Genomic DNA, 14666 nt, shown 5'->3' with positions numbered 1-14666 from the left:
AAAAAAAAAAGTGTGTGTGGCTCCATAATACCATTGTCTAAAGAAAGCCCTACTGTGCATGTGTTATCTCCTCTGGTTTAATAATGTCTGATTCATTGTAAAAATGTCTTAATCATCTCAGTCACACATTGAGCTAATTGTGCCATAACATATGTAAGGCATGAAACTGTGAGAGCAGGAACTACATTTCATGGAATTAGAGAGACTTCAGCTACACACCAATCTGTGTTAGAGACAAAAAAAAGTGATGAAGTAATGCTGATACCTTTATGTGAATGATCTGGTCCTCGTAGCCATGAAAAACTGAATCAAATTGGATTTAAAAAGCTAAAGAATGTCTTAACTAGGACAGTGTTATATCAGTCTCAACCAAAATCTGGTGTCTGTAAAAGCATAAAATTGGAATATGGGTTTTGGGTGTTAAGTTGGCCGAAATGACAGAGCCAGGCTGGCCGCACTTAGGCACCTCCTAAGCCTCTTTCTCAGCCTAGGAAAAAAAACACTTCAGTGACAGAGTGTAAGAGGCATCATTGAAGGTAACAACCCGGCCTCCTAGGAATCTGGATTCTTCTCAGAGCCACATGTTGTGCCTAATACTAATCAAGCTAATTCTAAAGCACAGCATTCAAATAGGCACATAAGGGGGAGGTTACAATCCAAAATGAAACTTCCACCATCTTGAAAGCCTTAAGCTTTCAATTGAAAGATTAATACTGACATCAAAGGGGAGCAATCTGTCCGCATCCATTTATTTAAATATATATTTTCAGAAAAAAGCCTGCTATCAGTATTGAGGATTAACTATTTTGAAGGAACATTGTCAATTCACAGTAACCCCAATCAGTAGTTTTATAATAATTATGGATATAATAAAATTATAGGTGTTGATCCTCCTGCACTACACTGCAGCAGATCCTCTTGGCAATATGACTTTTAGGTTTTATTTTTGTTTTTACCCATCTGTGTTTTGGGAAGGTCTCTCCACTCATCAACTAGATTTCCAGCGAGAACAGGCAGTTTGATGTTTGTTTTTTTCAGTAAAAACATCAGATAAATCCAGTAAGTGCTCTCAGCCTCGCGGTAGTGACTCTAACTAGTGCCATATACAGTGTGTTTCGCTAGGGAGTTACTGTAATTGAAAACAGTCATTAAAAAGGGAGCATTCTTACTTCATTAAGTAGCTGGAGGCACCTCTCAACATGAACGTTTATGTTGATCCATGCCTGCTGGATTTCTTAATAAGCAATTGTTTGCTAACATGTCCACTATAACATTGGAAGGTGCTAATTTATTAATATTGTTTTTGCAGAAATTTACCGTATGCTATGGGCAAGTACACCCCCGTCCCCCAAAATTAACGCTGCTTTAACAATACGTTTTACTTATCAGCCAGTTTCAGGTCCTTGAACAAAGACTGTATATAAAAGATGCGCATAGCCATTGCCATCCCTCATTGGTTAGTAAAGTCCTGTCTTTGGGTGAAGTCATGAGCGAGTGAATCTGACAGAGACGCAAACACAACAGTTTTCACTTGTTTCTTCAATTTGTCCTGATGCACTTGGATTTAAATCCAGCTTCCTGTCTCTCTGTGTACCTGACCTGTCCCACTACATGATATTCACACAATAGTGTGATTCTTGTCTGTCCTTGCATGTGATTGGCCACATGCTCAGCCCTGAGCAGGAAGGGCTGAAGACTTGGCTCTGCCCGACGGAGTCGGCTCTTTTCGTGCGCTACAATCGGCTCTTAGAGTCATTTGTGAACAACACATCACTAAATGACATCATAAATTTATCAGGGAAAGAGTTTACTGAGGTCATAGATAAATGGGAAGGTCTTTTTTTTCACAAACTTCTTTTTGCAATCAAAAGAGTCGACCCCCTTAAAGCCCTTCAACACTGTCTTCCCTTTTCAGACCCAGATGTTACATCCATCTTTTATATAGAGTCTTTGGCATTGGGCTGCTTGGAGATGGTGGCCAGCACTGACAACCAAGATTCGCCTCAGATTGATAAGGGGCCTGGCAGAGCCGTTCTATTAAGACATTTTTTTACCTATTAAAAACTGTTCTGTTGAGTCTCTCCCCAGAATTGGACTCCCTTCACTTTTTACTGGGAGAGTATGACTGTTATGTTTCGCTCAGTGATAAACTGCTGAGATGTATTGACGTTCCTGCAGCCCTGTCAATACAGCTCAATAAAAGTTATAAATTACTTAACATCCCACCCCTCCTTATCTCACTACAAGCTCAATATAAAATGTTAATAATAACAGATTGTTTTTCAGCTAAAACTATTTGTATGGACAAAGTGAAAATGGCATGAACCGCTGTTATAAGGTAAAGTGAATACGGCAGCATGGATGGTGTCGTTAAACCATAATGAAAAATAAAATTACTTTTATGATTTCTAATTGTATTACTGAAATGTTAATGCAGTATAGCAGTCTACATGAAGACATCTATAGAAAAAAATAAAGGAATTGAAAGGCCACTTGATGGACTATCCAGCTGGTCCCTCCATCTGCAACAGAGACATTTGGGATGAAACTGTTTTGACAGGTTTGCTGATGAAAATAGAATCATGAAATGCTAATTCTTCTCAAGATGTATAGATGGCAATTTCTTGGTTACAGCCCTATTATGCTTGTCACGTCTCTAAATCCACCCCGAAAGCACCTCTCAAGCAGGATGAAGATTATCTCGATTTCCAGCACCACAACTATCTGCCTTTGAGTCATGAAAAACACAGATTCAAGTTTTGAGATTGATTAAAGGTGGGTTTTTCATTCTCAAATCCAAATCCTCGCCTGAGCAATGAGAATATGATTTATCAGGTTAAAAAACAAACAAAAACGCCAATTTTAAGATTTATTCCAATCCGATTACTTAAATCCTATCCATAAAGTTCTGAAAGACTGCGCTGAAACTGGATAAGACTTATCTGAAATCTGAAGCAGATGGAAACACTTTAAAACCATTAAAAATTCACTAGAGATGTCGTGCACCAGCTATAACCATTAGGCACAGGCACATAGGCAGGTCAAACTGCCACCAGGTTCAGTTAGAATCTAAACTGTAGGGCTACAGCTTCGACTCGCAATACTGGTAACCGCAACAATGATGCAGTCATGTCTCTTATTATTAGTTATGAATTCATATAACATTTAGAAAAATTTAGGTTAGGCGATAAATTTATCACCACTAGCAACTTTTGGGCCTATCATGTTAAAGCAGGGACTCTCACACACCAGAAAAGTGTGTTAAGGCACGCAGTGGTTCTACGAAATGGCATCTACTGTCAGCTTGATTTAAAAATGATCGGTTCAAAAACCTGTATTAGTCAAACCCTACTTAATATCACACATGGCTCACTAACTCTTTAAATGAGAGTACCAGCTGTGTTTTGATTAAATGATTAAACAGTGCACGTTTGTAAGAGGCGTTTGGGTTATTAACTTGCATCTGAGACTGCACTATCACACATCAATGTACAGAAGATCAGCAGGGGTCAAAATACTCATTATCATATGTCACTCTGTCCCTTTTACTGGAAATGGCTAAGAAAAGGAAAATGAAAACACTCATTTTCATCCTCTCAGCCCTCGGTGTAAGACGAATCTGAACTGCCATTGTATTTACAAAAAGGCACTGGCTTTTTCGTTATTCTAGGGGTGAACAAGAAAATGGGTTCAAACTGTCCGCCGCCGGGTCGCGTGTAACCAAATTTCGACCGCGGATGTTTTCTTGCGACGAGAATATCCGAAGTAACAAAGTGCAGGCCCAGCAGCGGGTTTAATTGACTTTGAAGAAAGCACTCACTCAGCAGATAACAGCTAAAAGGCCACGCCAGAGGCTCGGTGGCTGCACGTGGCTTGGCTGTTAATGTCGTAGGCAGAATTCCGACATCGAAAACCTTAAACCCACAGTTTGTCAACTTAGATAGGGACCTCCAAACAAAAACAGTGTGCACATAAGAGGATTATTTGCTGTAGCTCCTATCACGGGATATGTCATACCTTCTTCTGGACAAATACAGCTACAACACAGGGCAGGAAGGTAAATAATTCCACCCACAAGTTTCCCTGGCTTTTCTTCTCCTTTGTTTTTGTTTTTTTTGTAAGTATCTTTGTAATTTTTCTCATAATGCTCAAGGTTGCAGTCTTGTGTGAGCACTCCTACCTAAAATCCACTAAACTGCAGGAAAAAGAGACCATATGAGTAAAAACTTAAAAATAAAAACACAGTATCTAGTACCTGAGAGGCACCAAAGCAATATTTGTACAGTTCAGTCAGTGTTATAATCAAAGAGTCAATCTTCACACAAAGCCATTCTGGTGGTACGACCACATCACAGTAAATGCACAATAATAATTGCATAGTTTTGGATCATTTCAGTATATCTCGCAGTTCAACAGAGGTAAAAAAAAAAAAAAAAAGACCTCTATGTATCTTTCATGAAAAGAAAGACTTCTGCATGATCGCTCCCTGAACCTTTCCCACACTTGCAGGCATATGTAGATTTTGGGCTTAATTTGGGCTCTGACTCTAAAAATGTCTCGCACAATATTAAAAACCAAAACACAGAGCCCTGGTTGACACAGAGCAGTGTGAAGGCACACCTCCTGCAGCCCCTCTGATGCAAGAAACCTCTCCGAATCCCTGTGTAAATGTAGTACATTTGTGCTTCAGCAGAGCCATGGGGAGAGAAAGCCAGTTCCACTTAGGTGCCACCAAAATAATCCCCAAGGGGCCTGCCTTGTTACAGGCAGCACAACAACATGTTGGCACTGGCACATTAAAAAAGGAGAAATTAAAATCGATTTAACTGCGGAAATCCAAAACAACAGGGCCTCACTTCTGACAGCGCTGACAAGAAGCTTAGACGCAATGAGTTCTGATGTACTTTACCTGCTTGTCCAACAATGGAGCCGGTTCAGTGCACAGCTCAGTCAGATGCATCTCGACACATCACTTCAACACTATGTCATCCCGGAGCCCAAATGGGACTCAGAATATGGTATGCATCACATCACAGAGATTTTTTTAAGGTCTTTCCTGTTTAGCTTTGTCTCAGTAGTTGGTTAATAGCAGACTGCAAAGCGATGAAAATACAAGGCCCAACTGAGCAGGAAATTCTCTCTGGAGTGATAACAACAAGACAGAAAGTGAATAGAAAAGTAGGCCTGTTATAAAATACTGTTGAGCTTTTTTAAAAGGTGCTGTGACATCACACCCAGAATTCATTGCTGCTTTGCACGAGATATTTATATTAATGAAGGTAGCAACAGCACTCGACATTCTCTGCTCCCCACTCTATTGCGTTTATGCCCTACAGAGTTGATCTCCTTTTGTGTCATCCCACTATTCAGGAAAATAGGCTACTGCTGAGCACAACATCAGTCTCTCTTCTCAGTTCTCTACAACACCACAATGAGTCTGGCGCAGCACGGATGATAATTTGCTCTAAATGATTATGATAAATGTGCATTCATTCATACATAATATTAAGTAGTCAAAATTGAGGGCATCCGTTTGCCAACAGGAACGATGGGGATCATTCATGATGAAGATTTATGGCCATTCAGGGCTATACATCCTGTCATCCTGTCACGTCACACTCCTATTTTCTTATATTTACCCCCCCCCCCCGTGTAACATCTGTGTGTGTTTATGTGTGTGCATGTCCATGAGCGTGCGTGCGCGTTCGTGTGAAGGCCTCAGTGTCCCTGAGAAGAGGAGAAGACACTTTGTGTGTCAGACTTGGCACGCCAAGCAGGAGGAAAACGGAAGAAAATGTGTTTCTACAACGTGACTGCATTCAAAGCCTGAAAACTGTAATTTGAGATATGAATTCATTACATGGCTTCTCATCAGCAGCCGGGGGATAATGTGATGCAACAGCGCCGCTTAGCGTCGCTCGGCGCTCCGTCTAAAAGAAGAGCGTCGCTCTCTCCTTGAACGCAGCTGTCCTTACCTTCGGTGTCACAAAGCGCGGCTGCTGCGGGGTTGTGTTCGCGGAGGTTTTGCGCCTTCTTCTGCGGAGTCCGTGCGATGAATGTTGACTTGTGCTGCCGTGGTGCGAGGGCCCGTGCGGGCAGCCACCGTGACCTGTCCGTTTACTGGCATTTTGGTTCCTTCTCACGGCGTCGGTGAAACCAGAGGAAAAGTGTTCAAACTTGATCTGAAAATAAAAAAGAAAGAAACGAAAAGATACCAGATTTTAACACTGCGCCGCAAGCTCCCAGGACTTGATGACTTTGTCGCTTTTCTATAAATAGGCGCGAGCGTACAGGCAGGTGCTTATGTGAGCTATAAACAGTTTTAACCAATGTCGTTTTACTTCTCGCACCTCATTAGCATTTTAACAGTTTGAACAGCATCAAATACCAGCTAGCTGTCTGCGTGTTTTTTGTTTCCGCGCGCGTGCGTGGTTATATGTTTGTGTGAGTCGGAGCAGAAGTGCGTGCGTGCCTGCGTCTCTCTATTGGGGGATTATTGGAGGGAAAAGCTCGCCGTGACGAAAACACAAGTTCATATCATAGGTGTAGGCTACGGTGAAAAGGACGAATTAGTGCTCTCTCCCTCCGTGCGCGCGCGTGTGCTTGTATGTGTGTTTCAGAGAGAGCGATCGGGGGGGGACGACGGAGTAAAAACAGCCTGTGGCTCTTTGGCGAATATTCCCCTCACGCTCCTCTCTCCGGTGCCGGGCTTCGTTTATGTAGGGCATGCAGCAGGTTGTGTGACGAGGACTCGGACAAGCGTAAGAGCGCGGAGGAACCCGAACCAGGCACACACCACCCCGCCGCTGTTCCACTTTAAGGAGAGCTAGAGTGCGGCAGATATTAAAACCACCGGATCCCGACAAATGCCGCTCATTTTCCGCGTCTTTGGTGACAGAGTTAGTTTTGACCCAACCTAAAAAAAATTAAATAAAAAAGAAAACACTAATTACGCTCACCCCATTCCCGTGACACATCTCTCCAGGCGGCCAGGTGGAGATGACATTGCAGCCTGTTACTCCATTCGGGTGCCCTCGGCAGGAGTGGGAATCGCATACGACTCTCCGTCAGATTAATCCATCAATTTCTCCTCCATTCAATTTCCCTTCCCCAAAAAACGAAACCACACGGATAAATCCACCTGTCTGGTTCTGAAGACTTCCCCCCTCCACCGCCACCTCTCCCACCCGTAGATAGGTAGTATTCCTCTCGGTTTAGATGTCAAACGCCGTCCATTCAACGGGAGAGACGGGGTGGGGGAAAAAGCCCCCTGGCGCGCGGGGATCAGTTAGACTCTAGAATCCAAAATAACCGTTGGTTTGGGATCTCCAGCGGCAGCCCCGCGCGTTCCGCAGTGAGGGCTCGTGGACAGGTCCGCGCGCCTCCTCCTCCTCCTCCTCTCCTGTCCTCCTCCTCCTTGCGCCGCTCGCGGATTCTTGGAGACTGAAGGGGGGGATTCCGTCACAAATAACATCAAAACACACACACATACATATATATTCACACACTCTCTCTCTCTCCCTATCTTTTCTCACTTGCCCTCCCTCTCTCCCCCCTCTTCTCCTCCTCCTGCTGCTGCTCCCCTCACGCGCTCTCCGACGAGCACCGCACTCCAAGCCGCCCTAAACAATTCGGAACAAGTTCAAACGGGTCGAGTTATTTTTGTAGCTTTCCGCGCCGCACGACCGAGGTGACGCTCGGCAGCCGACCGAGCCGTCCGGGCGGAGAGGAAGAAGGAAATATTCTCCCGACAGTGTCTTTACCCCGCAGCAGCCCGGCCGCCCACGCTCCGCTAGCTGAAGGTACTTACACATCAGCCTAGTTAATTAAACATATAAGGGGTAGAGGAGGCAGTGGTGAGGGGGTGCAGACTTGGGTGACTTCATCTTCCCATTATAAAAAAACGAAAAAAAAAAAAAAAGATATGTGGGGAGTTAAGAAGGAGCGTGCTAGGGAAATTTCGCCATGTCTACCCCCCTAAGAAAAAAAGAGCGACTCCAACTTCACAGCTCGTTAAAACTGACATGTCGCTTCCTTGTCTGTCCTGGTCGTGTTTTCTCCCTCTCCGGGTCGTTCCCTTTCCCTCGTGCGTCCTCTCCCAGGCAGAAAAAAAGAAACGAAAGCGCGAGAGGGGGTATGGCGCACAGCATCATCCGTCGTTTATGGCATCACCTGGTGCCATCTCTCTAAAGCGAAGCCGCGCGCGCGTGTTTGTTCCTGGATGCCGGTGTCATTGCGCGCGCGCGCGCGTGTGTTTGTGACGACTGTCTCGGCGTCAAAGAAGTCGCCGCGTCGCGCCTCCTCTGCTCTTCAGCTGCGCGCAGATAAAACATTTCAATATCCGCTCAACTGTTATAACCCAATCTATTGGTCCCCCTGCAGACACCTCAACTCTTCCTCACAATTAAAACGCAGAGCCCTTAAAAATAAATAAATAAACAAATACAAATTACCGCACCGGAAAACGTTTTTATTGCTGATTGTGTGTCATGTTCTCTCATCAGCGCCGGAGTTTGTTAAGAGCCGCGGCTCAGATAAGGGGGAATAGAAGCAACGCGAGTGAATTACACAGTCTCAATTGAACATAATTAGCAGATCAAAACTGAAGCACAGGGGGTCCTCGGGGAACGCTGACACCCCCCATCTCTCTCTCTCTTCCTCCCCCCACCTCCATCACTCTCTCTGCATCTCCCTCTGAGTGTTGCCTTGGAGTCCCATTGCAGACAGATGGTGTAGATCCTGCATGGGGTCATGTTAGCAGGCCGGGGCTCTACTAGGACTGGCTGTCATAAGCCTAGTTACCCTTTGAGGCAAGAAGCAGCGCAGCATAAGCAGATCAGAGGGCTTATTATTAAGGAACAGTTCACTACCCTCTTCTTCCTCCTCCACCTCCTCCGCTTATATCCCTAGCAGAACGAAAAAAGGAAAGAAAGGAAGAAAAATCTCCACCTGTTGAGGTCCTCTATCCTCCTCCGTCAGAGCTCGAGCCTCCCAGGCTTGGAATAAAAGAAATACATGATTGCATAACACGGGTATGGGGGGGAAAAGAAGGGAGAAGACCACACAAAAGTAGATAATGGTCTTACTTTTTTCTTTTTCTTTTGAGGAATAATAAATCCCGGTTTCGAATATAATAGGTCTGCTTTCAGACTCTCCTACCCACCACCAGCTCCCACTGCTATTTACCCATTAGAGGCATCCTGGTGGGACAGGCCAGACTCAGACACTGCCTTGGGAGATGTACGTTGTGTGATGCCATTAACAATGACTTTCATTCTTAGTATCTTAAACAAAATAAAAAAAGACAAAAAAAAAATAGCCCCAATGGAGTACGATTGTCTCATTCTATATTTAAACACCAGGCTGTTGCCAAGGAAATAAACTCATGCGTTTGTTATTTTTTCTCTCCTGACCACATAAATAAGCTTTTAAAAGCCGTATTTTCCTTAATCTCATTCAAGGGAATTTATGCCTGAAAGACCTCCCTGTTGTAATTTCGGGGACGCGACCATTCTGCATGCGCACAGGCTTGAGGATGGCTGTGATTTAGACTATGGACTGCACAGTGTCCTGTGTGCAGTCTGGGTATTTAAGCAGCTGATGGGAAACCAATAGAGTTACAACAGCGTGAACACGCACCCCTGCTGATGTAATAGATTTATAACTGCCGGTCTCAGTCATCATGCATCTTTCATTGGCCAGCAGCACGCTAAATAGAAGTTACCCAGGCATGTCGTGCCGCCCAGACAGTGCCGGACACACACACACACACACACACACACACACACACACACACACACACACAGCTCAAGTTCAGGTCTGGCTCCCAGCATTCAAACAATGAGCCGCCTTTTGCTTCTTCATCTGTGCCCTCTGATTAAATTTCACAGGGGTGTTGCTAATAGCTCATAGCACGAGTGCGATTATAAAATATTTGAAAAACAAGGAAGAACCCATTATCACTGTGCAGTGCGTCAACAGCGTGCTAACTCTTTTGTTATCACTGTGTATAATTATTCAAGACAAAAGCTCATTTCACTAATGTTGTTTGGCTAATAGTCAAAGCCCCGCACTCTAATATTCCTGGAATGAATCAGAGGAAACGGGAAAAGGAGTCCAATTAAAGCAGCTCCAGCTAAGAAACCAGCACGCGGGCACACAAACAAACAAATAAATACATTAAAAAAATAAAAATAAAAATAAAAACTAAAATAAAATAAATTACAGGGAAAGGAAAGGGATTATACAAGGCCTCTGACAAAAAATGATGTGGGCAATTTTTGTATCCATGGTAACTGACTTTTTCAGTGTCACCACTTTTGCTATGGCAGACACGCCCAACACAGATATATAAAGGTTTGTGCTTTGTCACTACGAAGTCCCCATTCACAAACACCTGTGCCTGGTGCAGGACACCAGGCAGCCGCTCATTCAGACCGACAGACGTCAGCCCCACTGATCGCACCTACCCGGCACGCGCAGCCCCTCTGCAGCTGCGCACCGGTGACGCAATATGGAAACTTTTTGAAGCGCGTGCTGCTGATTAGCTGCACAGCTAGCTGGCTGGTCTATTATAACCTGTAACTGTCAACTGTAAACTTGATTTTTTTTTGTGTGTTTTAAATAAAAAAAACAAAACTGCATTGTTTCCATGACAACAAGTAATAATGGCACACTTTGGGTTGTAATTTTTATCTTTCTTTTTTTTTTACTGTTAATGTGTATGTGCTTTCAACAAAAGCATTATGAATTTGCTTTCTTGTCTTCTTTTCTGATTGTCACACATGGTCATCTACCATAGTTCCAGCAGCCACACATGCTTGCCCAGCTTTTTGTAAATTTAATTTAATTTAAATTTACTGGCAACTTCTTCCGAGCACAAACTAGACATTATCTGACACTCATCAACACTTTGATTGTCAGGCAAACAATATAGAAATTCCACAAAAGCATGATTCACGTGTACACTTGAAGACAAATGGATGTAAGCTGGTTGGTAAAGAAAGTAGGTGGGCTGCCTTCAGCTTAATTGGCTGCACGATGAGCTCAAGGGAGAGGCAAGCATACAGGACGAATTTGTCTTTTATACAATGACTGTTCATTTTCTTCTCAGACGAGGCGCTGCCACAGCAAAGACACTTCATTGTAGCTACAGTACATGGCTTTATATAGGCTCAGGAAATGAATCACTCTGTCAATAAATGGCAACAAAATAAACTGAAATGTATTCAAGGCTCTCTATCTGGAACACAGCAATGTGATATCTGGCACTTACTGAGCTATAGATATTCCCTTTCTCTCTGGTCTGCCTTTTTTTTTTTACTTTGTCTCCCTCCCTCTCTTGCACTCTCCACCCTCTCTCGCTCTCTCGCCCACAGAGAGTGGGTGACCTGGAATGAGCTCTCCCACAGACGGCTCTGCTTCCAGCCAGAGAGGGGCAGTATGTGGAGCTCGGTTATGCCCGATTCTCAGCATAATCAAGCATTCGGATTTCATAGACACCTTAGAGAATCGCTCATCTCAAAAACTGATGGGTGATTACTCGCTGTCACACTGCTGATGTCAGTGAAAAGTTCATGAGCGCAGCGGCCAAATCAATTAGCCAGGAGTGATGCACTGCTGTGTCTTCTCCACTTGGCTACATCAGCAATTATCCTCAACTTGAAAAGGTCAGTCAATAATTTAACAATTAATTGCAGGTAAGAAATTAGAAAGTGCTGGAGTGCTCCAGCTATACCTGTGTTCATGAAAATAGCCCATCTTCATTTTCGCAACAAAATCTCAACCACTTCAGAAACAGTCGAACCGAATCAGCATTAATCAGGTGAGCAATTTAGACTTTTTAAACTGAAGTAAGTTCAGCCAAAGTAATTGGCACAAGTTAAGCTTGGGGATTTGAATAATTCATATTGTGAATATCATTAGAAAAGAGTAAAATATACTGTAAATGAGAAACATCTGAGCTTCCTTAACAAGAGGTTCAAAACGTATAAATTCCATGCGAAAAATCTCTGCAAGTGAGGGTCTCAGCTTCAATAGTTACTGTAAATAAAAAGGAAAAAAAAATACACTCACAGCGGGAAAATTAAATAATTATTTGATTCACTGCTGAATTTGCAGTTAGCAAGACATGAAAGGTCCATTCAAATGAAACTAATATAAAAATAAGATACTGTTCATTTCTTTGTAAGTGAGCAAACTTACAAATTCAGCAGGGGATCAAGATATGGTCTCCCCCCCCACACTGCTAAAGACACTAGTTTGGGAAATATGCGTATACGTTTTCTTTACTTAGTATCTATACTCGTGAATATGAAGCTACTTACTAAAAGTGCAGTGAAAAATGTGTCGCAGCATGCAGCATTATTATTAAGTCATTTTAAAAAGTTATTTACCTGCATCAACTTAGAAGCACCCTACAGTTTGCATTGAAATAATCCAATAAAAGGGTAATTACTGACCAACATCACTGCTTTAACGTTCCCCATAAATACTGAATTTGCCTGAGTGCTTTTGCCTAAGTTTCCATCAGTGGAGCTTCTGCTGCAATGCTACAATCAGGCAAAGCCATCCGTATACAGAAGGGTGTACACTGACTTAGGGCTTGTGTGTCCAGCCATACCTACACCAGTCAGCCACAATATTAAAACAACCAGCCTAAAAACAGCCTTGAGGTGTGAGGAATAGATTTATTTTAGTTGACAAAGGTCACATTTTCAGTGTGACGTTTGGGTCATAGTTCAAGAATTCACATGCTAATGATCACAGAAGTGAACACAAATTATTAATAAGAAAAAATGACAAAGTGATGACATTTTCCAAAAGGTCAAAGGCCAACATAATATATTAATGTTTTGCAAAAACACTTTTCTTGCCATTACTCAACCCTGTATCTCAGGAACAGAAGGGAATATTGTGATCACTGAACTGGTGAGACTAATCTTTAGTGCTGATCTATTAAATTCCCATGAAGTCTTCACCGCATGCAGTACATTATATAAATCTGTTTCCAACATACATGCAACTGAACTGGTTCGCAGTGGTGTAAAAAGTAAAAAAGATATTCTAGTTCCTCAAAAGCCAGGCTAAGTGCTATAGATTTAGTGCTTAGTACCAAAATACCATAGAATGTAAATAAAGGATGGCTGTTAGGCGCATACAGTTTAGTTGCATTGACTTCAGTTGCTAGTTTGCAGTCACAAATACAACATGATGTTCATTTTGTAAATCCTTCTTACACGTCAATGAAAAACATTATCGGATTTCATGTATTTTGACTTCCAACATCTAAAAAAACAGAGTAGCTGGTAAAACGATTGTCATGACAAGAAGATGTATTTTTGCCATGAAGTTAGTCTTTAAATCAAAACACACCTCTTGCTCCCTCACATACTTGCTGTTTAGTTCAGTTCCAGCCAAGATTACTAAAAGAGAGACCTTGTTCAACAGGATCTATACACCCGATTCCAAAAAAGGTCGGTCACTGTGTAAAATGTAAATAGAAATAGAATGCAATGATCTCATCAACCTCACAAACCCATATTTTATAACATAGAAAATATATGAAATGTTTAAACTGAGACATGTCACTATTTCATTAAAATATAACTCAGAATTTAATATAAATGTAATGGGTTTTGTCTTGTATTAAACTATGAAGCTGTGGGAGCACTACTGGGAACTTTGCAGAAATTGTGCAGCACATTTAGTTAGCAGCCTTTGGGAATGCTGGTCATTAGGCTGAGGAAACCTTTGGATACAGTATCTGTCTGAAACTATCCCTAAAACTGTTATTTGAATACATAAAGAATAATTTCCAGGTTTCATAAAGCAACCAGCAAGTTGCATCTGACAGTCAGGGGAGTCGTATAGAGGTCACAGCCTTCCTGTTCTGCAGTGTTATGGCACACAAACAGAGGAGCAGGGAGTACACCGACTCCTCAACATGGCCCACTCGAGTAACAGCCTTGAACACCTGCAAAAACATGCAGAAATTATGCAATCTAGTATATCTGGGGAAGTACATATTTAGACTGTGCTGGCTAATTTGCACTTAAAGCACCAGGGCACACTCTCTGGTACTCGGTTTGACAGCTTGGAAATCTACAAAGCTACAGGAAATCCCATTTGTATATTGCGTGTGTATCGAGCGTTCAATTCTCCGGGTGCTCGGAGTGTACGTTGGGTACTCAGGGCACTGCAGCCAAGAAGTTGGTGCAATAGAGCATTTCAATGTTGGAGACTGTAGCCAAATCAAACTAATTGGTCCAGTCCACAGAACAATTTAAAATAGCTCATCTTGAGGCTGTAACTTTTTATGACCTTTCTATTATCAGCGTAGCCAGAGGGTGCATTAAATCTCTTACTGGCAATAACAAAAGCCTGACCGTGAGATTGAAGCATTATTAATTTTCAGATTACCACAGATCTCCTGATGAGGACAGACAGTATGTCCTCTAAATACGAGATTTACTAAAATGCTAAAAGGTTTGTCAGAACTTATTAGCTTTTGGGAAAAAATGGAACTGGGCTGTTTTTCACTAAAGTGTTTGAGGGGCTGTTTGTGTTAGCACACGGGACTGCAAAGGACTCAGTGAGACGCTGGATAGAACTGATAATGAACATGTGAACCAGCAAATATTTACAGATGAACTATAGCACTCCAG

At 42.6% G+C, this 14666-nt stretch overlaps 1 protein-coding gene across 1 annotated transcript in view; it reads right to left on the bottom strand.

The window, feature by feature from the left end:
• grin2ab (glutamate receptor, ionotropic, N-methyl D-aspartate 2A, b) overlaps positions 1-7499 on the bottom strand; it is a 119707-nt gene extending 112208 nt beyond the window's left edge. The window contains exons 1-2 of the mRNA XM_005750193.1: positions 6960-7499; positions 5976-6182 (exon numbers count right to left, since the gene is read on the bottom strand). Of these exons, the coding sequence (XP_005750250.1) occupies positions 5976-6182; positions 6960-6977 (225 nt within the window). The 5' untranslated portion in view covers positions 6978-7499. The remainder of the gene's footprint in view (positions 1-5975; positions 6183-6959) is intronic.
• Positions 7500-14666: the final 7167 nt, after the last annotated feature.

This window comes from Pundamilia nyererei, unplaced genomic scaffold (genome assembly GCF_000239375.1).
Source record: "Pundamilia nyererei isolate P.nyererei 1_Seehausen unplaced genomic scaffold, PunNye1.0 scaffold00265, whole genome shotgun sequence".
Lineage (NCBI taxonomy): Eukaryota > Metazoa > Chordata > Actinopteri > Cichliformes > Cichlidae > Pundamilia > Pundamilia nyererei.
This window is presented reverse-complemented; position numbering and strand designations above follow the sequence as displayed.